General features: G+C 37.0%; 1 protein-coding gene and 1 pseudogene across 3 annotated transcripts in view; one reads left to right on the forward strand and one right to left on the reverse strand.

Moving 5' to 3' along the window:
• The window catches only part of MAN1A2 (mannosidase alpha class 1A member 2), a 236889-nt gene that overhangs the window by 52513 nt on the left and 159346 nt on the right, over positions 1–25030 (reverse strand). For all 3 annotated transcript variants that reach the window (XR_013159187.1, XM_077119755.1, XM_077119756.1), the window contains one exon: positions 5555–5670. Coding sequence is in view for 2 of the 3 variants with exons in the window: in XM_077119755.1 (XP_076975870.1) it covers positions 5555–5670 (116 nt within the window). In the remaining variant the exon portion in view is untranslated. The remainder of the gene's footprint in view (positions 1–5554; positions 5671–25030) is intronic.
• On the forward strand, positions 6165–6997 carry LOC143650898 (V-type proton ATPase subunit G 1 pseudogene; annotated as a pseudogene).

Genomic DNA, 25030 nt, shown 5'->3' on the forward strand with positions numbered 1-25030 from the left:
GGGCAGTGTGATGGTGGCTCAGTGGCAGAATTCTCGACTGCCATGCCAGAGACCCAGGTTCAATTCTGGGTGCCTGCCCATGCAAAAAAAAAAAATCCAAGATATACTTTTATATTCAAGTTAATATTTACCTAAATACAAACTCTCAGATACTTTTTTTCTGGATTAGCACTTAAGCCCAACTTTCCTACAATTAAGCGACTACACTGAATCCCAAATTCATTCCAGTCCCAGGTGTCTGTCTGGAAAACCACGCGCCACGCTCACAGAGCTTACCAATGCATGACTGCAGATGTGCCTTCCCTGCAGACATGTGGGAGGGCAGGACTTTCTTGTTGTTGTTGTTCTATTTTTTATGTTCTTATACTGTTGTTTTTTGAAGACCATGTTTCCTGCCTGAATATTAGTTTTAGAAAAATCGAATTCCTTCTCTACACGATTTTCCTCCTCGTTCCTACTGGGAATGTATGTCTGATTTACGGAAGTAATGTTGTGAGTATGCCCTGAGTGGCTAGAAGGACGCACCTGAAAATGCTGAACTGTGTTCCAAGAACCTTGATTCTTGAAGAAGACTGCATAAATATACAGCTTTTACAAAGCGACCGTGGGACTGTGGAAACCTTGTGTCTGAAGCTCCTTTTATCCAGGATATGGACGATAAGTAAATAAATAAATAATGTGAGGGGGATAAGAGGTAAACAAAAATACTGGGTAGACAGCAATACTAGTGGTCAATGAGAGGGAGGGGTAAGGGGCATGGGACATATGAGTTTTTTTTTTTTTCCTTTTTATTTCTTTTTCTGGAGTGATATAAATGTTCTAAAATGATCATGGTGATGAATACACAACTACGTGATGATACTGTGAGCCACTGTATACTTCAGATGAGTGTGACAATAATATTTTTAAAAAATAAAATATTTTTAAAAAATAAAATTAAGCATTAGGGGCTGTCTTTAGTGATTACAAGACTCTAAAGATGAAAAACCTGATAACCAGATACAAATGAAGGTTACTCACAAGGTTTTTACAATCACAAGAGCAGAAGATAAAAGCTCTAAATTGGTTACCAGAGACTAGGGCAGCTGGAATATAGTGTAGAGATTTCAGGTATTCACTCTGTCTACTTCAAAATACCAGAGAGGAAAAAGGAATATCTATATAATGAATCAGTCATCAAAATCACCCCTTAAATCCTGGTTTCTTGGTTATACCTGCATGCTGAAATTGTTGTGTTCAATATTCTGAAGCAGACCCTATAAAAAGTATCATAGATGGAGTTGTTAAAGTCATACAGAATATGTATGCAAATGCTATGAGTCACTGACAGTTCATGGATACTGAAAGAAATAGAGAATTTACTAACGATTTTTTCATTCTTTGTTAATACTCTGGTAGTGCCATGAAAAAGTTTTATAGGAGATTACTGTACTGTTAACTTCAATTTAGGACTTTTTGGAAATAAAAGGAATGCCTGCCAGATATCCAATACTCAAAGACTGAAAATGGCAGCGCAACTTATGTTTTCTCATCAATATCACACCCACATGAATGAGCTAAATCTGAAGCTCCAAGGAAAGGAAAGGGTTATTTGTGACCTAGTTAGGTAAGAGAATTTATGTTTTAAGTGAAAATCTTCACAATAATACAACTCCTTAAGTGATGACACATTTCTCTAACATGAATCAGGCTGCAGAAAATTTTACATATAACTGGCAATGTTAAGTAAATTGCCTGGAAGAAGTCAAGAAAATTTTAAGAATATCTTGTTGATATACACTTATTCATTTATGCTGCAATACTACTTTGAAATTCAATGGTATTAATATTGAGTTGATGCAAAGATAGTAAACTGACGTGAGCAGACATACTTCTTTAAAAATTTTATTATGATAGCATACCAACAACATAAAAACGTTCTAAAATTGAGTGTGGTGATTTCTGCACAACTTTGCAAATATACTAAAAACAATTCAGCTGTATACTTTGAATAGATGGACTTGCACATATATGAATTATACCTCAATAAAGTCATTATACAAATTAAATATAAAGAAGACTGGTAAGATTAAAAAAAAGAAAAAAAAACATTTACTAGATGCCCATTCTAGACTTAAACTAATAAAACAGGACATCAGAAACAAATGTGGGAGGGCGGGTCACAGTGGCTCAGCAGGCAGAGTCCTTGTCTACCACGCCGGAGACCCAGGTTCGATTTCCGGTGGCTGCCCACGCAAAAACAAACAAACAAACAAACAAATGTGGGCGAGAACCATGTAGCCACATGAATGGAGATGAAGAAGAAATGCTCCAGGGGAACTTCATGAAACAAGAAGCCGGGAGAGAAGGCTAGCAGACTTTGCCATGTGCCCTTCCAGCTGAGCAAGAAACTCTGAACTTCATTGGCCTTTTTTGAGTGAAGGTAACCTCTTGTTGGTGCCTTAATTTGGACATTTTCATAGCTTTGTCTTAACTTGGACATTTTCATGGCCTTAGAACTGTTAATTTGCAACTTAATAAATCTCGCTTTTTAAAAGCTGTTCTGTTTTTGGTATATTGCATTCTGGCAGCTTGCAGACTAGAACAATATCCAACTTCATTCAATTGTATATGTATATCCAGTTGTCCCAGCACTGTTCAAAAAACTAGTCTTTGCTCCACTAAATACCCTGGCTCCCTTGTCTAAAATTAACTGATCATAGATTATGGGTTTATTTTTGCAGTTGCAGTTTCCTTTCATTGATTTATATGTCTATACATGTAATACACAATCTTACTGTAGTTTTGTACTGAGTTTTGAAATTGGGAAATATGAATCCTCCAAATCTGCTGATCATTTCCAAGACAGTTTTGCATTTCTATATGAATTTTAGGATAATCTTGTCAATTTCTGCAGAGAAGCCAGCTGGGAGTGTTTGGGATTGTGTTGAATCTGTACATCAACTTGGGGATTATTGCTATATATATAGTCTTTCAATCCACAAAAGGGATGACTTTCCCTTGTTTAGGTTTTCTCAAATTACTTTCAAAAATGTCTTGTGGCTTTCAGTATATAAGTTTGTACTTTTTTTGATACATATATTCCTAAGTATTTCATTATTTTTATTGGTATTATAAATAGAATTATTTTTCTTAATTTCACCTTGCATTATACGTTGCTACAGTACAGAACTGTGAATAATGATCTTGTATTACTCAATTTGGCCAAGCTCATTTATTAGTTCTATTAGCTTTGAGTGGATTCCTCAGGATTTTGTATATGCAAATTCAGTTCACCTGTAAAGTTTTTCAAGGTTTGGAGCTGCATTTACCCCAGAAAAACATGTTCTTCAACTTCAACTATTGTTGTGGGTGTGAACCCATTTTAAGTAGGGCCTTTTGATGAGGTTATTTCCAATGAAATGTGGCCCACCTCATTCACGATGGGACTTAATTATATTACTGGAATCCTTTATAAGAGAATGAAATTCAGACAAAAGAGGGATAAAACCACAGAGGAAGCACCCAGAAGGTGAAATCAAGGGAACCCTGAAGAGCACTGCCTTGCAACACAGGAGAACGGGATGAAGGATCACCAACAGTTAGGCACAGAATGTCAGTCTTCAGGAAGAAAACATCACTTGAATGACAACTGGATGACACCTTGATTTGGACCTTTTCTCAGTCTTAAAACCTTGAGCTAATAAATTCCCATTGTTTAAACCAACCCACTTCATGGTATTTGCTTGAACAGCCAAGGAAACTGAAACAGAGGCAATTTACTTCTGCCTTTCCAATTTGGATGACTTTTATTTCTTTATTCTGCCTAATTGCCCTGGATAGAATCTCTAGTACAATGGCAAATACAAGTGGAGAAAGCAGAAATCTTTGCATTGCTCTGATCAGAGAGAGAGAGAGCTTTCAATATTTCACATTATGCATGACTTTAACTCTGGGATTTTATAGATAGCCTTTATCAAACTGAGGAAAACCTCTTCTATTCATAATTAGAAATTATTTGTTACATGGCATATAACATGTTATATTTTCTAAACAATAAAAGTATTAATTATATTCATTCATTTATCAAATACTTACTGGATATCTATCATGTTTCAGGTGTTACACTAGGTCTTGAGACAAATCTGCCCTTAAGGCACCTACAAGTTAGGCTCTTTTCAGCAGTATGATTCTAAGAATATTAAATTCTTTATAGATAATGATTTTTCTAGGTACCTAAAAATTTCTAGTTTTAATTTTAATAACAGAATAAAACTCTCCAACTTCTCAAAATTTAAAACAAAAATTTCTAGAAGTTATGTCCAAAAATACAAAATCTTGATTACACATTCAATTTAGTTCAATTTATTAACCAATTTATTAGTTAATTTGGTCTTTAAATAAACATTGATAGAGTGCTTACAATGCACAAAGTATTGTGTTATGTATTAAATTTAACTCTTGCACATTTTTGTGAACAACTCTAAGAAATTAGGTCCTTAAAAGGTAATGATAAAAAAAGAGGGCAATGATATAAAATGGATAATAATATGCTTGGTTTAAATTTTTAACAAATCATAAAAGCAACCAGCATTCTAAAATCTGATAACTGATGACAGTCAGGATGGTATTTTTATATACAAAATACATGACTTTTGAAAAGTATTTATAATTAAGTGGGTATAGGTTTACGGGACTGTTAATACAGTTTTTTATTTCATTATTTTTACTTGGAAATATCCCATCTAAGTGCTTCCACAAATGAACCCTGGTCAGATTTTTAAATTTCACAACACTGTGATATAATGTTACATAAATATGCACCAATATAATTGTTGAGAGCACAGGGTCTGGAGCCAGACTGCTGAGTTTCAGGCTCCATTGCTTATCAGCTATGTGACCTCCAGCAAGTTAGTTAATCTCTCTGTGCCTTAAGGTTCTCATGCATAAAATGGGAGTAATGACTAAACGATTTCATAGTCATATGATAAAATATATTTCATATATATTCATATGTCTATATGAAATGGGTTAGAAAAATAACTAGCATGATGAAAGCACTATATAAATTATACAAGTGTGCTGCATTATTATTTTATGAAGGTTCAAGCTGTCATTTGAAAAAAGAATTCATAAAAGCTGTGGGAATGTACATGAAATCAGAAGTTTATCCAACTGTTTGGTTATTGTAAGTATCCACTTACTGTAAACAATAACTAGAAGTAAAATATTTTTCACAATTACTGATTATATATGTGGAATGGAATGATAAAAAGTTTATGTTTGGTGTTTTTTGGTATTCTAAAAAAATTTTTAAATTAATAAAAAAATTCTAATAAGAGAAATAAAAAAATATTTTCACAAACAAAATGCTTTCCTAAATTCTTTCTTTAATCATTTCTTTAAAATACCACAATAAACAAAAAATGAACATAGCCTTTTATATATTACAATACCAATAAATTCTAGTGTATGCATATAATAAAATGGTTATAAGATATTCATCTAGTCACTATCAAACACTCACAGTATATATTCAATATGTTAAGTAGGAAAATGTTCCAATAACACTTACTTCAATAGCATCATCATACATCTTTCTTGCCTCATGGTCTGTTTTATCTGACATCAACCAGGCTTTTAGTAAGTATTCATAAAAGCTGTCTCCAAGCCCACCAACTGATGTATGATCTAAGACAAAAGAGAAAGATGGAGGTGGAGGAAGGGAAGACAGAAGAAAATTTAATAAAAGTTAATATTTTTAAATTATAAGTCAATAATTTAAAAATTATATTAAAACAGCCCTATTTCTAATATACTTCAAATTTAGTCTGGTGAGCACATACTGTAATCGACTTCCTCTATATGTGTATCCAATTATGTAGAAAATCTTTCCTCTGGATGTGGTATTTCACATACTCAGTAGCCTTTTTCTTGAATCACAGTTTGTACTCACACATCCAATCTTTGAATGAAAGTAATTATCTTTCATACATAAGTGGTTTTAAGCATAGAAGCAATGATTAAATATGACATATACTTAGGGGTGATAGTAACCAAAAAAAGCTCAGACAGCTTTCTGTATAGAATGGTTAATGGTTCCAGTACCACAGGAAATTAAATTCACAAGAAAAGAAAGTCCAAGAATTCCATTCAGTATTACCTTGTATAATATAATCTGACAAATGGCTACCCTTAAGGGATTACAATTTATACAGCTGTAAGGACATATTTGTTTGCCCTATATTCTTTCTCCTACCCCACCTATAGTTTTAGTCCTATTCAGTATGACACTGCAACTCCCCTCTCAAGAAAACCACATTCTTTTCTCCATAACTTTCTATAAACCCTGTCCTATATCCTTGAACTTTCTTTCAAAATTCACACCTTCTGTGCCCAAAAAGAAAAATATCACAATTCTTATAACCCTTCTATCATTCATACAGTATATCATTGGTTTTTTAAATTGGTGAGGAAAGCATGGACTATTCACTGTTCTATGGAAACAAAAGGCTACCTCTTTGAGAAAAAAAAAATGCATGTTAACGTAACTTGAGTTTACAAAAAGTCATGGTTAAAAAAAAGTTATGGTACATTAATGATCGAAAGTAAAACATCGGTTTTAGGTTGCTAGCTTTGGCCTGGAGAGTTGTCGCTGCTGCCATAGCTTGTCAGTCTCAGGGCATCCAGCAGTTGCTGCAGGCAGGGAAGCCTGCCACCAGGAAGGCAGGTGAGGCTCAAAAGCAAAAGAACCAGAGGCTGAAGCAGACCAAAGAAGCAGCTCAGGCTGAAATTGAACAGTACCACCTGCAGAGGGAGAAAGAGTTCAAGGCCAAGGAAGCTGCTGCTCTGGGGCACTCATGGCAACTGTAGCAGTGAAGTAGAGAAGGAGACCCAGGAGACGACCATCCTCCAGACCTACTTCCAGCAGAACAGAGAGGAAGTCCAGGGTAACCTCTTGGCCTCTGTCTGTGACATCTGGCCAGAATTCCATGAGAACTACTGCATAAATGGATAGGGGAGAAGGAATGCCTGTTCCATGGAGAGGCACTTTAGATGTGCTCACATTGAATATGAACCTTTAGCAAAGCTAGTTATATTCTTGTGGAAATGTATTAAATTATTTCTGCAGTTATATGGTAGTTCCTTTCACTTTTTGGAGAGTAGCAAACCTAGCTTCTTTGTACAGACTTAGAGCTTATCCAAAGATTTCATCTTTCTACCTTGTATTTCTTATACATTTAATGGGTATATGTAATCTGTTTTCCTGTCATTGAGCTCATGCTATGTATATGGCAATACTGAGTTTTTCCTTCTCAGCTCTAGTATCAAGAAAACATTTACTTGAAGAAAGAAGGTGGTTAAATACTTTATTTCCTTAAGGCCTTCTTAAAGGCCAGGGGATTTACCTATGAAAAAGTGGTAAATTATTCATCTGTAAACTGTGTGAAGCAGCAACTAGCCTTAAAGTAGTCCTTTCTGGCTACAACAATGAATACTAAAATAAATGTTTGGGCTGCATTTAGTTTCTTTTAATACAAACTGCTAGACAGAATTCAAGAACTTTTTACACAGCTTGTTATCGCTCAATATGGACAATCACTTAAAACCAAAGACTCACTGTCATGCAAAAAAAATAAAACATAAAACTATTAATATATCAGAAGAAAATATAAGAAAATGTCTGATCTTTCTAAGCAAATGACCTTCTTAAGCAAAACACAAAACGAGTCATAAAGGAAAATATCCATAGCTTCACATACAGTACAAACTACCATAAATAAAAGAAAAGAAATTGAATGGAAGAAGATATTTGCAACATACAAAACAAAAAAAAGTTAATACCCTAAACAAAAATCTCTGACAAATAAATAAGGAAAGGTGTCAGGGTCCACACACAAGTAATTCATAAAAAAAGAAACACAAATTGATAACATAAAAAAAAAAAAGATGTTCAGCTCCACTAGTGATCAGCAACAAGCAAACTGAAACAACCAGACTGCATTTTTGTCTGTTAAACTGGCAAAAACTTTTAAAGACTGACACTATTCAATGCTGGTGAGGTTACAGCTGGTGGCTGATGGTACTGGAGGGCAATCTGGCAGCAGCTACTCAAGATCTAACCTAGGGGGTGGGCCACAGTGGCTCAGCAGGCAAGAGTGCTCGCCTGCCATGCCAGAGGTCCTGGGTTCGATTCCCGGTGCCTGCCCATGTAAAAAAAAAAAAGAGAGATTTAACCTAGGAGTTTCAGTTCTGCAATTCTATCCTATATTAGTGTTACACAAATACATAAATATAGATGGGGAAAAAGGTCATCACAGCATTATTTCAATTAGTAATAAACTAGGAACAACCGAAAAAATCTAGAGAAATGACTAAATAAATCATAGTACTGCCATACTATGAATGACCATGTAGTTATTAAAGAGAATCAGGTAGATCTGTAATCCAACATTGAAGGGTTTCTGTTACATGCTGTTGAGTTAAATTAAAAAAAAAGCAAGTTCCTGAATAACATCATTCGGTATTTTAAAAAGTTGTATGTATAAATGAATGTTAGTATACACACAGAAAGGGTGTGAAAAGATAAGACCACTGTTAACAGTAATTACCTCTTAAAAAAGAAGTCATTCAATTTACTTTATATATACATGTAACATGAAATTAAAATCATCTTATTATAGAAAATAATTAATGGGGGAAGGGCCTTCAATCAGTTTAAGTAATAAGTCTGCTGATACTCTAATAATTCACTTATACTTTAAATAATCTGCATCTCAATTCTCTTATTTTTCACTTTTTAAAATTTAACACTAAGTACAAATTTTGATGATTTTTTACATATTCATCTGTAAAACCACAACCAAGATAAAAATATAGAAAATTTTTGGCATTCCATAAGTACTCATCCAGCCTGCCAACCTCCAGAAGTAACCACTTACATGACCTCTATCACCACAGATGTTTTGCCAGGTTTTGAACTTCACATAAAATGAGTCTCTAACATTATGTAATTGGGCATTAAAAAAGACACTAGGAGAAGAAGACGGGGTTATAATATAATCCCTTATTCTAAGCTTCAGACTATACAAGAAGTCCACAATTAAACTTATAATAGCTTTCAATGCTCATCCTATGTGTATATATTTAATCATTTTTTATAATATATGATGATGGTTTTAGGGGGTAAATTATATTTAGATGCTAAATTAAGCAGATTAAGATATTTTATAATAAGATGATCAAAGATAACACATACTAATAAAGTATTAAAACAGTATAGAAATGAACAGAGTAGACTGGAAAAACCCTTCATCACCTAACGGGTATCTGGGAAAGGGTAACGTTTAGGGCTGTCTTTGGCCACATTATTTGGTAATGAACAAAAAAGGAGTAATTTACATATAGAAAGAAACCATTTCAAAACAGCTACATCAAAACAACTCTAACAAAATATGCACATCAGAAGTGCTACCTCAATTTTGTAGTTATGTCAAAATGTCTTGTCTCATTCAGTTAATGATACAATTACCATCTTACAAGCTGCCTTGTCTTTTCTTAGACACCATCAATTGCTTAAAACTATGCTGTATTTTAGTTATCCTCATATTTTAACTGACTTTCTTGTATAGCTTTAATTTCTTTCACCAAACTTTCTAGTTGCCTATCAGTTGTCTCCTATTATTTCCCTTAATTATCTGTTTCCTAATCTCTCAATAATTTTACTTAAGACTTTATGCCTAATCTGGAGAGGTTATTCTCTAGGTATAGTACACAGCTGTCATCCCGAGACTTCCTTTTTATTGCTTTCCTGAGTTATGGACTTATTATTTTCTCAATTCTCAATCTTAGCTTACACATAATTTTATTGGATTATGTTCTTAAACAATTTCCTAAGAAGAAATGCATGGGATATATACCTTGCTGTCTTTATTATGTTCTCCCTCTCAAATTCCAGGTTGGAAACCATTTTCCCTTCAGAGCTTCTTTAGGGCACTGCTCCCATCCAGTATTGCTGATGAAAATATGATATTAGCTCAGCGCATTTCCAATATCCTTTCCTCACACTCAACTTGCCCTTCCAAACTCTTAGAATTTACATATAAGCTTTAAATTTACATATACGCCTCAGCCGCTATCCAACACCCATTCATTGCGTGGGTACTTTGCAAACTAAAGATTAGTATCCTTCAACTGTGGAGAAATTCTATTCAATTATAATTATATCAAAATATCTTTATTTTCTACATTGTATTTCTCAGTTCTCTCTTCTGGAATTTTTATTAGTTGGAAATTGGATGCCTTGGATTGATTTTCTAGTATTCTTTTCTCTCAAATTTTAGTCTCTCAGTGTTTCTTCTCTATGTTCAGAGAAGGTTTTTTGTTGTTTTTTTTTCCATTTAATCAATTTTATCTTTTAGTCTTAAAACTGACGTTTTATTATCAGCAATCATATTCTTTTTACCACTGAACTCCTTCCTTTTCTCTAATTGTTTTTCACGGCATCTGTTCTAGTTTGCTAGCTGACAGAATGCAATATACCAGAAACAGAATGGCTTTTAAAAGGGGAATTTAATAAGTTGATAGTTTACAGTTCTAAGGCTGAGAAGATGCCCCAATTAAAGCAAGTCTATAGAAATGTCCAATCTAAGGCATCCAGGGAAAGATACCTTGATTCAAGAAGGCTGATGAAGTTCAGAGTTTCTCTCTCATCTGGAAAGGCACATGGTGGACACGGTCAGGGTTCCTCTCTCATCTGGAAGGGTTCATGATGAACACAGCGTCATCTGCTAGCTTCTTCTCCTGGCTTCCTGTTTCATGAAGCATCCCGGGAGGCATTTTTCTGCTTCATCTCCAAAGGTTGCTGGCTGGTGGACTCTGCTTCTTGTGGCTATGTCGTTCTGTTCTGCTCTCTCTGAATCTCTCATTCTCCAAAATGTTTCCTCTTTTATAGGGCTCCAATGAACCAATCAAGACCCACCCAAATGGATGGAGACATGCCTCCATCTAATCCAGTTTAACAACCACTCCTGATTGAATCACATAAAAAATGGCTGCCTTTACAAAATGGGATTAGGATTAAAACATGGCTTTTCTAGGGTACATACATCCTTTCAAACCAGCACAGCATGCTAGTTTATGAATACAATATCTCCTCAAGCTCTTTTAATAAGGGATTAAAACGTTTATTCTATTCATAAAATTGTCACCCCTCAGATCTTTTTAATTTTAAATATTTATATTGTGAAATTTAACACCTATATAGAAAAGTTTATAAAATGTAAGTTATAAACCCTTATTATAAAGAGAACATCTGTATAATCTTGGCTCAGAAAAACGTCAGTACTCCAAAAACCTTCCATACATCCCCCCTAATCTCTCCAACCACATATCCCATTCCCAAAAGGCAGGTGATACCCTAACTTTTAGGATAATCACTTTTTAAAATTTTTTTTCTATATGCATTTACCATCTCATTCTCAACACTATGGTTTTGTTTTGCCAACTGATATATTTTATAAATCACATTATTAATTCTCTGTGTCTGGTTTCTATAGCTTAACACTTTGGGAGATTCAGTATGTTGTTGCATATAGTTGTAAAGCATGTATTTCACTGCTGTATGTCATTCCTTGTATCAATAAGTACTCATTTTTTTAAGTTAATGTGTCAATCTATGCATCCATCCACCTACTTTGTAAAGCAGTTTTATTCACACACAACACAATCCACCCAAAGTGCAGAATCAGTGGCTGTCAGAATAATCACAGAGCTATGCTTGCATCACCATATGAATTTTAGAGCATTTTCACTGTCCCAAAAGGAAAAATCCCATGTCCGTTAAACACGCCTATTACTGACATGTAACATCGTTGTGGTAACTTTATTACAACTGATGGAAGGGTATTATAATATTACTATTAAGGATATTTCATAGTTTGCATTATGTATATATTTTCCCAAATACCATCCTATTATTAACACCTTGTAACAGTAACATATATTTGCTCTGGTTCATGGAAGATCAATCTTATATTTGTACTACTAATTACCTTCATTGCCCAAACTTCTCTAGTTTTTTATCTGATAACATACACGACCCTGGATTTTCCCTTTTAATCAATCACACGTACAATCCAATGTGGAGAGCCGCCTCCCAGGTCAGGCCTAGTGGTCGCGCTGCAGCCTGCTCTAGAGTTCCCCCCGCCCATCGAGTGAGTCAAGATGGCGCCCGCATCCTGTTTCCGCGTATGACGTACGCGCCCACCAACCCTATCTTCCAATCACCTCTGTATACGTGGCACTAACCTATTGGGTTTGGGCACAGTATATAAGAGGTTACCCGGACAGGGTGGGTGGAGACGACCCACAGGGAGCCGTGCCTGACGGCCGCATAGAGGTTGTTCCCCCGCGGGGCATCTTGTCCCGCGCGGAACCTGTAACAGAGAATGCAAGCTTAACTCCAGTAAAGGTCTGTGCTTACAACTGCTGCGTGTCTTGGATCTGTGTTTCTCACCAGCGCGGATTTGTCTGCGTCTCTCTGTCTCTCCTCATTGTCTCACCCGCCGGCCGGGGACCAGAGGCTGAGCGAGAAGTCGCGGACAAGTGGTGGCCCGTACGGGGAACCCTTCTGCTGCCTTTCCCCGAGCTGGTGAGGACGTGCATCCTGAGCTCGCAGCGGACTTCCCGCGCTTGATCACCGCGAGAAGGTGAGTGCTTCTTATTACGTGAGAGTTAAGGGCTGTGGGCGTTCAGGTAGCCCCAGTGAATCGGGAGAGCTCCCCGATTGATTAAAGTACAGTGCCGACTGCAAGCATGGGGCAGTCAGGAAGTTCACCTTTATTACCCCCTTTAAAAACCCTTTTGAAGCAGCGGGGCATCTCAGTTAAGAAGAGTTCCCTCCTGCGGTTCCTTGACGATGTTGTTACCTTTGCCCTTTGGTTCGCCCATTCCGGTAGCCTCAGTCTGCCTTCTTGGTTAAAACTTGGTAATGACATAGAACGGGCGCGCCGGACGGGCCTTTGTATGGACCCGATCCTGGTCCCTATCTGGGAAACCGTCCGTGCTTGCCCTGAGGCGGAGAATGCTGCAGGCCTCAGTCCGTCTCCCGCCCTGCTACAGGCACGGCGCGCGCTCCAAGAAACTCAGTCAGCTTCGTCTGCGGACGGCTCCTGTAAGGGCAAGCCGCCGGAGTCAAACGCCAGTTCAGACAGCTCTGACTCAGAGTCAGATGGCGATGAGACCAATGGGGCAGATGCGCCTCCGTTGATCGATTGGGAGGGGCCTCCTATCTCACCCACGCGACCTTCCGCCCCGCCAGCGTCTGCTGCTGCGCCCCCGGGGATGCAACGGTTTCCCGTGAATGGTTTTGGTGATCTCGCCAAAAACCCTCACCACGGGCTCCCTCTGGTGGCCGAATCAGGTAATTACAGTGGCTGCTCTCCAACTTCTAAGCGCTTGTTAAAAGGAATGGGATATGTCCCCGGCAAAGGCTTAGGAGCCTCATTGCACGGGCGCGCAAGGCCTATACAAGCTGTCTCCAATTCTGACAGACGAGGCCTGGGTTTTTCCTAGGGGCCACTGAGGGGAGATTCCCACCCACACCTATAAAACTAAAATGGAAGACCAGTACCCCGGTGTGGGTGCCTCAGTGGCCATTATCACAGGAAAAACTCTCAGCATTGCATACTCTAGTGTCTATACAGCTAAAAGAGAGCCATATCATTCCCTCCACATCGCCTTGGAACACACCCGTATTTGTCATAAAGAAAAAATCAGGCAGATGGAGATTGTTACATGATTTAAGAGCCGTTAATAATTGCATGGAGTCCTTAGGACCTGTTCAGATGGGGTTGCCCCTTCTCTCAGCTCTGCCAGAGCATTGGTCTATTTTCATCTTAGACATCAAAGACTTACTAAAGAAACAGAAAGGGGGAATAGGTCACGGCCTGTCCCCAAAGGCTCAACTGTCTATAGCCTTGTTTACGTACAATTTTTTTAATGAAAATTCACTAGGAATGACACCTGCTCTTCAGCACACTACTCCGAGTCCTCCACATAGAGGTCTAGTCCGTTGGAAGGATGTCCTGTCAGGACAATGGCAAGGCCCTGACCCAGTGCTCAGCTGGGCCAGAGGCTCTGTTTGTGTTTTTCCCTAGGAACCAAGACGTCAACCAGTGTGGGTTCCGGAAAGACTGGTGAGAACCGTGACATCGCCCGAGGAGGCCACGGAGCTGTTGCCTAAAAAACCAACAAGCCTTCAACCTGAACCATCAGATCAGGCCTCCAACTCTGCTGATGACGGCGGCGACTGACGAGATAGCAACGAAAGCGCCGGTCACCCTTCGATTGTTTAGAAGGGGGACCAGTTTTAATAACCCCCGTTGCCTTCGACCTTTCCAAACTGGGCGAGACTGTACAAAGTCTGTGGAACCGAGTCACCTCATAGTTCTCTTGGCCCAATTTGACTACTTGGATTCTCGTGGCAGTGGGACTATTAGTGGGCTTAGTCACTGTTAAATGTTTGTTAGAACGCTTGCTCCAGACACAGCAGCAATTACGTGTCACTACCATGTTGGCTATGTCGCTCGCCCCTGATGCTCCTGGCAACGACCGTCCCGCTACCCAGTCCTTCCCCTCACTGTATGACCTGTCCCGGCCACTCAGGGCGGGGCGCTCGAAAACAGGATCTGCTGCAAAGCCCATGGCCGTGTCCCGGGTGTAAAAGGCGGCACCAGAAGTCATAATTTTTGTCTAAAGGATGATCTCTAAGGCAGAGTCACGGTCCTGGCCAGACTAGACTCCGGCCATTGCACAGAGACACCTAATGACGCTCTCGACTCTGGTTGCCGCTCTCCTGAGCCCCGCTTAGCCCAGTTGCGAGGCGAAGCACTGCAGGGAGAGTCACGTGGTTTCCAGCTCACGGGCTCTCCGGTCTCTATATGAGGTGAGCATTCTGGTCGGTGCCAGAGGTTCAGCCGCAAGATGGCTGGAGCCTAGTCCAGACTCCCCAAAGCACCAAAACAAGTAGTGGGCTAATCAAGCTCACGGGAGCTCACTCATCAATGGAGACACTGGGTCTAAGAAAGGGTCTACGGACCAAAAATAATAAAAAAGGGGGAGATGTGGAGAGCCGCCTCCCAGGTCAGGCCTAGTGGTCGCGCTGCAGCCTGCTCTAGAGTTCCCCCCGCCCATCGAGTGAGTCAAGATGGCGCCCGCATCCTGTTTCCGCGTATGACGTACGCGCCCACCAACCCTATCTTCCAATCACCTCTGTATACGTGGCACTAACCTATTGGGTTTGGGCACAGTATATAAGAGGTTACCCGGACAGGGTGGGTGGAGACGACCCACAGGGAGCCGTGCCTGACGGCCGCATAGAGGTTGTTCCCCCGCGGGGCATCTTGTCCCGCGCGGAACCTGTAACAGAGAATGCAAGCTTAACTCCAGTAAAGGTCTGTGCTTACAACTGCTGCGTGTCTTGGATCTGTGTTTCTCACCAGCACGGATTTGTCTGCGTCTCTCTGTCTCTCCTCATTGTCTCACCCGCCGGCCGGGGACCAGAGGCTGAGCGAGAAGTCGCGGACAATCCAACACTGTTAATTACACTCTATTAACCTGCTAAAATCACCTCTATCCATTTCCAAACATTTAGAGTCAACCTTATTAAAAATTCTGCACAAATTAAACATCAGCTCCCAATTCTCTACCCACTGGTAACCTAAATACTAGATATTAACTTCCTGAGTCTGATTATTACATTTAGTTCATATTCAGGAGATCATACCATTTTTTTTCATTAATTAAAAAAAAATTAACTAGCACAACATTTAGAAATCATTCCATTCTACATATGCAATCAGTAATTCTTAATATCATCACATAGATGTATGATCATCATTTCTTAGTACATATGCATCGATTTAGGAAAAGAACTAGCAAAACAACAGAAAAAGATATAGAATGATAATATAGAGAAAAAAATAAAAATAATAATAAAAATAAAAAATAGAAAAAATATATAAAAAAGAAAAAACAAAAACACAAACAAACAAACAAACAAACAAACTATAGCTCAGATGCAGCTTCATTCAGTGTTTTAACATAATTATATTACAATTAGGTAGTATTGTGCTGTCCATTTTTGAGTTTTTGTATCCAGTCTTGTTGCACAGTCTGTATCCCTTCAGCTCCAATTACCCATTATCTTACCCTGTTTCTAACTCCTGCTGGTCTCTGTTACCAATGACATATTCCAAGTTTATTCTCAAATGTCCGTTCACATCAGTGGGACCATACAGTATTTGTCCTTTAGTTTTTGGCTAGACTCACTCAGCATAATGTTCTCTAGGTCCATCCATGTTATTACATGCTTCATAAGTTTATTCTGTCTTAAAGCTGCATAATATTCCATCGTATGTATATACCACAGTTTGTTTAGCCACTCGTCTGTTGATGGACATTTTGGCTGTTTCCATCTCTTTGCAGTTGTAAATAATGCTGCTATAAACATTGGTGTGCAAATGTCCATTTGTCTCTTTGCCCTTACGTCCTTTGAGTAGATACCTAGCAATGGTATTGCTGGGTCATATGGCAATTCTATATCCAGTTTTTTTAGGAACCGCCAAACTGCCTTCCACAGTGGTTGCACCATTTGACATTCCCACCAACAGTGGATAACTGTGCCTCTTTCTCCACATCCTCTCCAGCACTTGTCATTTTCTGTTTTGTTGATAATGGCCATTCTGGTGGGTGTGAGATGATATCTCATTGTGGTTTTGATTTGCATTTCTCTAATGGCCAGGGACATTGAGCATCTCTTCATGTGCCTTTTGGCCATTTGAATTTCCTCTTCTGAGAGGTGTCTGTTCAAGTCTTTTTCCCATTTTGTAACTGGGTTGGCTGTCTTTTTGTTGTTGAGTTGAACAATCTCTTTATAAATTCTGGATACTAGACCTTTATCTGATATGTCGTTTCCAAATATTGTCTCCCATTGTGTAGGCTGTCTTTCTACTTTCTTGATGAAGTTCTTTGATGCACAAAAGTGTTTAATTTTGAGGAGCTCATACCATTTTTGCCCTTACTTTACTCAACATAATTTCCTCAAGGTTCATTCATGTTGTCACATGCACCAGCCTTCATTTCTTATAGCTGACTAATATTCCATCAAACATATATACATTTTGTTTATCCATCCATCAATTGATGGGCACTTGGGTTTTTCCATCTTTTGGCAACTGTGAATAATGCTATGAACCTCGATGTATAAACGTCTGCTTGACCCCTGCCTTTAGTTCTTCTAAGTATAAACCTAGCAGCAGGATTGCTGGATCAAATGGGAGTTCTATATTTAGCTTCCTGAGGAACTGACAAACTGTCTTCCACAGTGGCTGTACCACTGTGGTTTGATTTGAATCTCCTTAATTACTAGTGATGTTGAGCATCTTTTCACGTACAGTACTTTTCAGTCATTTGTATTTCCTTTTTGTAAAAATGTCTGTTCAGGTTTTTGGTCATTCTTTTTAACTGGATTGTTTGTCTTTTAATTGTTGAGTTGTACAATTTCTTTATATATTCTGGATATTAAACCCTTACTGTTTAGTGGTTTCCAAATATTTTCTCCCATTGACTAGTGAATTTTCACCTTTTTTACAATGTCCTTTGAAGCAAAAAGTTTTCCATTTTTCAATTTTTAGGAGGTGCCATTTATTTACTTCTTTCACTGCTTGCTTTGGGTATAAAGTCTAAGAAATCGTTGCCACCACAAGATCTTACAGATGTTTCCCTACACTTTCTTCTAGGGATATAATGGTCTTGTTTCTTATGTCTAGGTCTTTAATCCATTTAGAGTTAATTTTAACAAAGTGTGAGACAGGGTTCCTCTTTCATTCTTTTGGATATGAATATTCCATTCTCCCAGCAACATTTGTTGAAGAGACTGTTCTCAGTTGAGTGGACATAAGAGCCTTGTCAAAAATCAACTGATCATAAATGTGTGAATCTATTTACGAACTCTCAGTTAGATTCCACTGATCAATATATCTATCTTTATGCCAACCATGCTGTTTTGACCACTGGAGATTTGTGATATGCTTTAAAGTCAAGAAGTGTGAGTCCTCTAACTTCATTCTTCTTTATCTGGGTCCCTTTCCCCTTCCAAATAAATTTAACAACTGGTACTTTTCCATTTCTTTAAAGTAGGCCATTGGGATATTTTATTTGGATTGCATTGATACTATAAATCAGTTTGGATAGAATTATTATCTTAATGATATTTAGTCTTCCAATCCACGAACAAAGAATGTCCTTCCATTTATTTAGGTCTTCTTTGATTTCCTTAAGCAATGTTTTGTAATTTTCGGAATACTGGTCCTTTATATCTTTGGTTAAATTTATTCTTAAATATTTTATTCTTTTAGTTGCTATTGTAAATGGAATCTTTCTTCTTGATTTTCTCCTCAGCGTGTTCATTACTAAAGTATAGAAACAAAACTGATTTTTGCACATTAATATTTTATCATAAATAAAATTTTGTTGAATTCATTTCTTGTCTCTAGTATCTTTGTTGTAGATATTTGTTGAATTTGTTTATTGACTCTAGTATCTTCGTGTAGAAATGTTTTGGGCATTTCTAAATATAGGATAATGTCATCTCAAATATTGAAAGTTTTACTTCTTCCTAGCCAATACGGACGTCTTTTATTTCTTTTTCTTTCCTAACTGCTATAGCTAGAACATCTAGCAAAACCTTAAATGACAGTGGTGACAGTTAACATCTTTGTCTTGTCCCAGATCTTAGAGGGAAAGCTTTCAGTCTTTCATCGAGTATGATATTAGTTGTGGGTTTTTCACATGTGCTCTTTATCATGTTGAGGAAGTTTCCTTTGATTCCTACCTTTGGAAGTATTTTTATCAAGAAAGGATGCTGGATTTTGCCAAATGCCTTTTCTGCATCAATCAAGATGATCATGTGGCTCTTCCTACTTGATTTCTTTTTTTTTTTGGCTTTTAAAAAGGGGAATTTAATAAGTTGCTAGTTTACAGTTCTAAGGCTGAGAAAATGTCCCAATTAAAGCAAGTCTATAGAAATGTCCAATCAAAGGCATCCATCCAGAGAAAGATACCTTGGTTCAAGAAGGCCGATGAAGTTCAGGGTTTCTCTCTCAAGTGGAAGGGCACATGGTGAACACAGTCAGAGTTTCTCTCTCATCTGGAAAGACAAATGGTGAACACGGTCAGGGTTCCTCTCTCATCTGGAAGGGCACAGGGCAAAGACAACATCATCTGCTAGCTTCTTCTCCTGTCTTCCTGTTTCATGAAGCTCCCCGGGAGGCATTTTCCTTCTTCATCTCCAAAGGCTGCTGGCTGGTGGACTCTGCTTCTCGTGGCTATGTCGTTCTGCTCTGCTCTCTCTGAATCTCTCAACCCATTTGATTCTTGATGTCAAGTATTACACTGATTTGGGGGGTTGCACCACCCTTGTATACGTGGGGTCAAACCCACTTGTACATAGTGTATAGTATTTTAATGTGCTGTTAGATTCAATTTGCTAGTATTTTATTGAGGATTTTTACATCTATATTTGTTAGAGAGACTGGTCTGTAATTTTCTTTTCTTGTAGTATCATTATCTGGATTTAAGTATTAGGGTGATGATGGCTTCATAGAATGAGTTAGGTACTGTTTTCTCCTCTTCAATTTCTTCACAAGAGTTTGAGCAGGATTGGTATTAATTCTTCTCAGAATGACTGGTAGAATTCACCTTTAAGTGAACAGGTCCTGGGCTTTTGTTGTTGTTATTGGTAAGCTTTTAGATGACTGATTCAATGTCTTTACTTGTGCTTGGTTTGTTGAGGTCTTCCATTTCTTCTAGAGTTAATGTAGGCTGTTCATCTGTTTCTAGGAATCTGACCATGTCATATGAGTAGTGTAGTTTGTTGGCACAGAATTGTTCATAGTATCATCCTATCATCTTTTTTTTCTTTTTTTCCTGTAGGATCTGTATTGATGCCCCTCCTTTCCTATCTGACTTTATTTTCATTTTCTCTCTCTTTTTTTGTCAGTCCAGTTAAGGGTTTGTCAATTTTATTGATCTTGAAAAATGAAGTTTCTATTTTGTTGTCTCTATTGTCCTTCGTTTTTGATTTAATTTATTTCTGCTCTAATCTTTGTTATTTCTTTCCTTCTGCTTGCAATGGGATTAGTTTGCTGTTCTTATTCTAATTCATCCAGGTTTTTCATTAGTACTTTGATTTTGGCTCTTTCTTCCTTCTTACTGTAAGTGTTCAGGGTTATAAATTTCCCTCTCAGCTTCACTGCATCCCTTAAGTTTTGATATGTTGTGTTCTCATTTTCATTCATTTTGAGGTATTTACTGATTTCTCTTGCATTTTCTTCTTTGACCCACTGTTTAAGAGTGTGTTGTACCTCCATCCAGTTTTTTTTAGCCTCTGATTTTACACTGTAGAGATATGTATTTTTCTATGCAGTTTTTCCAGTGTTTGTCTCATATATTTTTGGGCATCTTTGTTAGGTGCATAAACATTTATGATTATTATTTTTCTTGGTGGATTGCTCCTTTTATTAATATATAACCTCCTTCTTTGTCTCTTATAAAATTTTTGCATTTAAAGTCTATTTTGTCCAATTTTAGTAATAGCTACCCCACCTCTTGCTACAGTTTGTGTGAAATATCTTTTTCCAGCCTTACACTTTCAACCTGTTTGTATCCTTAGGTCTAAGGTGAGCCCCTTGTAGACAGCTTATAGATGGATCATGGTTTTTTAATCCAGTCTGTCAACCTGTGCCTTTTGTTTAGGGAGTTCAGTCCATTAACATGCATTGTTACTTACAGGCAGTACTTACTTCAATTATTTTATCTTTTATATGTCCTATCTTGCTTTTGTCTCTTTTTACCCTTTTAGTTACCCTTACTGATAATACCCTCCTCCCAGCTTCTCTCTCTCCTATCTTTTCTTCTCAGCCTGTAGTGCTTCCTTTTGTATTTCTTATAAGATTGGTCTTTGCTAATGAACTCTGAGTTTCTGTTGAGAAGCTTCTATTATTTTGTAAGTTTCAATAAATTTTTCCTGTATATGTTTTATAAACTTTCCTAATATTCCAGTACTAAGATGTCTTTTGTAACTGTAGTATATACATTATATTTGCAAGGAAAGATCTATTGCAAAGATCAGGAATGAAATACTGATTTAGATCAGAGGTGGGCAAACTTTTTATATAAAGGGCAAGATAACATACAGTCTCTGTTACATACTCCTTTGTTATTGTATTTTTTACTGTTGTTGATGATGACGTTTGTTTGTGCCAACAATTCTTTACAATTACAAAGGCCATTCTAAGCTCATAAACCATAAAAAAAGAAAACAGGCCAAAACCCAGCCTATAGCAGTCTGCAGATCACCGATTTGAACCTCATCAATATATATGACATAATTCATTGTGTAAGATAATGTGGGTGAGGCAAAATTGCAAGGGTAAGAGGTAAGAATCCTGAGAAATATCAATATTCAAGGAATTGGCTGAAAAAGAATATGGAAAAAATTCTCTTAGCCTAAAAGGAGACTGACCTTGTATCTTGATTTATCCAATTGAATGTGGTGAAAAATAATAGTATGGCAGTTTAAAGCCTTAGCTCAATGTGGTTATGTATGCTCTGCTTCTTATTTAGGGACTGTTATTGCCATGAAATGAAGTCTTGTGTAGCATGATAGAGGATGAGAGACCACATGGAACAGAGCTGAATGATCCTATATGGGGTCATCCCAGATCAGTCTTTAGTCAACCTGCTGACTGGAAACAAATGAGCAAGCCCAGTTAAGATCAGCAGAACCCAAGCCTGTACAGTAGAACTTCTCCGACAACATGTAGATTCTGGAGACATAATAAATTATTGCTGTTTAAAGTCATTAAATCTTACAGTGGTTTGTTATGCAGTAATAACTAACACATTGTCCTTTTTGTGTCTGTCTACAGGACAGTCATTGAGCCATGTGAGAAACCACTTTTAGTGGAGAGACCAGAATACAATGTATTGAGACGTGAACAGAGGCAAACAGGGAAAAGGAACAAACATGAAATATCCTTTCAAAAGTCTTAATCATGACAAGAAGATGAGATATGGAGCATCAGCTAGAAGGGGGCAATGGCATTAAAGAGTTAAAGGAAGTAGAGACCAGGACTTACTGACTACAGGAAAGGAATGAGAAGTTCAATATATAATATAAGTAAAGCAGTAATACAAAAAAATGAAAGAGTTCAAGAATTCAAAAGAATCAAAATTGCTTATTTTAAAAGTGAAAAATTATTTGCATAATGTAAGTTTATGCTTCCAGATAATGCATGTTAGCAGGAAATGAATACTTTGAGAAATGAGGAGTTTTTAAAAATATGCTAAGAAGAAGAAATAAAAGTGAACTTCATTGCTGTGTACAAAAGTTGAAATCTAAGGAGATCCACAGAAATGATTTCTTAATGATTACATTTTTCCTTAAGCAAAAAAGGAAATCATTTCCATGGATGGGCCATGCAATGGGGTTTTTTAAATTATTTAGCTCTTTGATTGAAAAAAAAAAAAAAAAGACCCCCACCAATAAAAACTGGGTCTCTCTATTGCCCTTTGTGATCATTAGTCTCTTGTATTCAAACTGGCAGGTTCTGTGGAATTTTCCTACTTTTTAGCTTAAACGTGATTTTTGAAAAGTATTTTGGAGAGGTCAGGAGTTTGCCTCCAGTCTTTTTAAGTCTCTGCATATGAACAAAGTAATGGTTCTATATTAAAGGAAGCCCATTCCACTTTTCAAGTATGCTTTAAGCCATAAAGACATAAGTATCCTTTTGTCACATTGTACTAGCCAGAATTTTCAAGAAGAGTTAAAACAAAAAGACTGGCTAAAAAAATAGTTATATTGACCAATTCTCATACATATTTTTCATTTATAAATTTGTCACTTATAATGCAGTAACTTCCATGCAGTATCTTCTTTGTCTTTAAGCTTTATTGTCTTATTTACTTTATTGTCTCAAGGTAACATTTAAAATGTGTATTAAAGTAAAGAAATACACATTCTTTCTTTCGTTACTACATTTACATGGATTTAATTGTACTTTGCAATTTACTTTTCTGATTAGCCAAAAGTTCAGTGCATCGTTTTTGATGAATTAGGCACTCATATGAACACCAAAATTTTAGATATTTTAACATTGTTTTATGAATCCTATAATGACCTTTTCAAATTCCTGATTTTGAAGACCAATACTAAGTGTAGAAAACATTTGCTGTATAATTTGGTCAACAGTCTCCATTCTACCTATTGTATACTGCCATGATGTCTTAAACTACAGGAGTTACATAATGAGTTCTTATTTTTATTTGCTTTCAGGAAGGTAGATGGTTGTTTTGGCCATTATAATGTGAAATCACTTCTTCTTTCATTTACAGTATTTGACCAAATTTGCATGTCTACTATATTTGTAAATAAATGCGATACTTGTATTTCCTATCAGAAGCCTATTTGGTTTTATTCTCAGTAAGTTTTTTTGGACCATACAGTGTTTTAATGATCTCAACTCCTTATATATAAGAAGATGTGCATATTAATCCAATCATGGACTTAAAATATTTTTTAGAGTATAAGTACCCTTATTTTCTGTAAAGACCAGCATGTAGACATTTGCTTTTTAGCAATATTTTAAGTGCTCCATTTTAATGCCAAGGAATAAGTTTTTTGGCAACACAAACTGGTCAGTAGTAAATAATAAAGTTATGTTCACGTTAAGCCAACAATATTTTACAGTTACATGTTTCTTTTCTGTGAACACTAATGAAGTCAACATTGCCTGAATGTCATAATGAAACCATCCTGTTTAAGAGTATGTAACTGAAAAAGAAATTTCTAAAAAGGTATTTTTTTCCAAAAAAAGACAATATATATACAAAAGGAATTAGAAAGTTTAAAAAGAAACATAGCAGAAATTACGGGGAATAAAAGGCACAATAATGGAGATTAAATATATACTAGAGGCATAAAATAGCAGATTTGAACAGGCATAAGAAAGAATCAGTTAATTAGAAGAAAGAAAAATTGAAATCTCATGGACAGAAGAACAGATAGAGGAAAGAACTGAAAAAATTGAGCAGGGTCTCAGAGAACTAAATGACAGCACACTGAATCACAGGTATCACAGAAGGAGAAGATACGGGGTAGAAAGAATAAGGAAATAATGGTCGAAATTTTCCCAACTCCTATGGAAGACATAAATATACATGACCCAGAAGCAACACACTCCCTAACAGACCAACAGAATCAGAATGCCAGGTGTCAGTGCTGAGAGGGAAAGACTCTTGAAAGTAGCAAGAGAAAAGTGATTCATTACATGCAAGAATTCTTCAATAAAACTTAATTCCAGTTTCTTATCAGAAACCATAGAGGTGAAAAAGTAGTGATATGATATACTTAAGGTACTGAAAGATAAAAACTTCTAGTGAAAAATGCTTTATCTGGCAAAACTTTCTAAAAATGAGGGAGAGTTTAAAACATTCATAGATAAACAGATGCTAAGAGAGTTGTCACCAAAAGGCAGGCGCTGTAAAAACTGCTAAAGAGTGTTCTTCAGGTTAAAAGGTGAAAGGAAAGGTAGGAGAGAAGGGCTGGAGCCATGTGAAGAACTGTAGAGCTTCCAAAAAGGTAATTAAATGGGTAAATGCAAAATCGAAAAGTACTGCAACTCAATATATAACTCTACTCTATAAATACTATGACAGAATACAACTGATTAAGAAATAGTCACATTTCTTGAAAACAGACACGCAAAATACAAAGAGATAATGTGGGGCACAGACAAAATAAAGAGTGAAAATGGAGGGTATGAGAGCTGAGATAATCTGGAGTTAAGTTCCTATGTTTTAAATCAGTTGGCTATAGACTTACACTGTATAATACAAACTCAAGAATAACCACAAATAATTTTTAAAATATACATAAATGAAAATGAAAAAGGATCAGTAAGATACATCACAAAAGATCAGTTATACA

The sequence above is a fragment of the Tamandua tetradactyla genome, chromosome 11 (genome assembly GCF_023851605.1).
Source record: "Tamandua tetradactyla isolate mTamTet1 chromosome 11, mTamTet1.pri, whole genome shotgun sequence".
In the NCBI taxonomy this organism is placed as follows: Eukaryota; Metazoa; Chordata; class Mammalia; order Pilosa; family Myrmecophagidae; genus Tamandua; species Tamandua tetradactyla.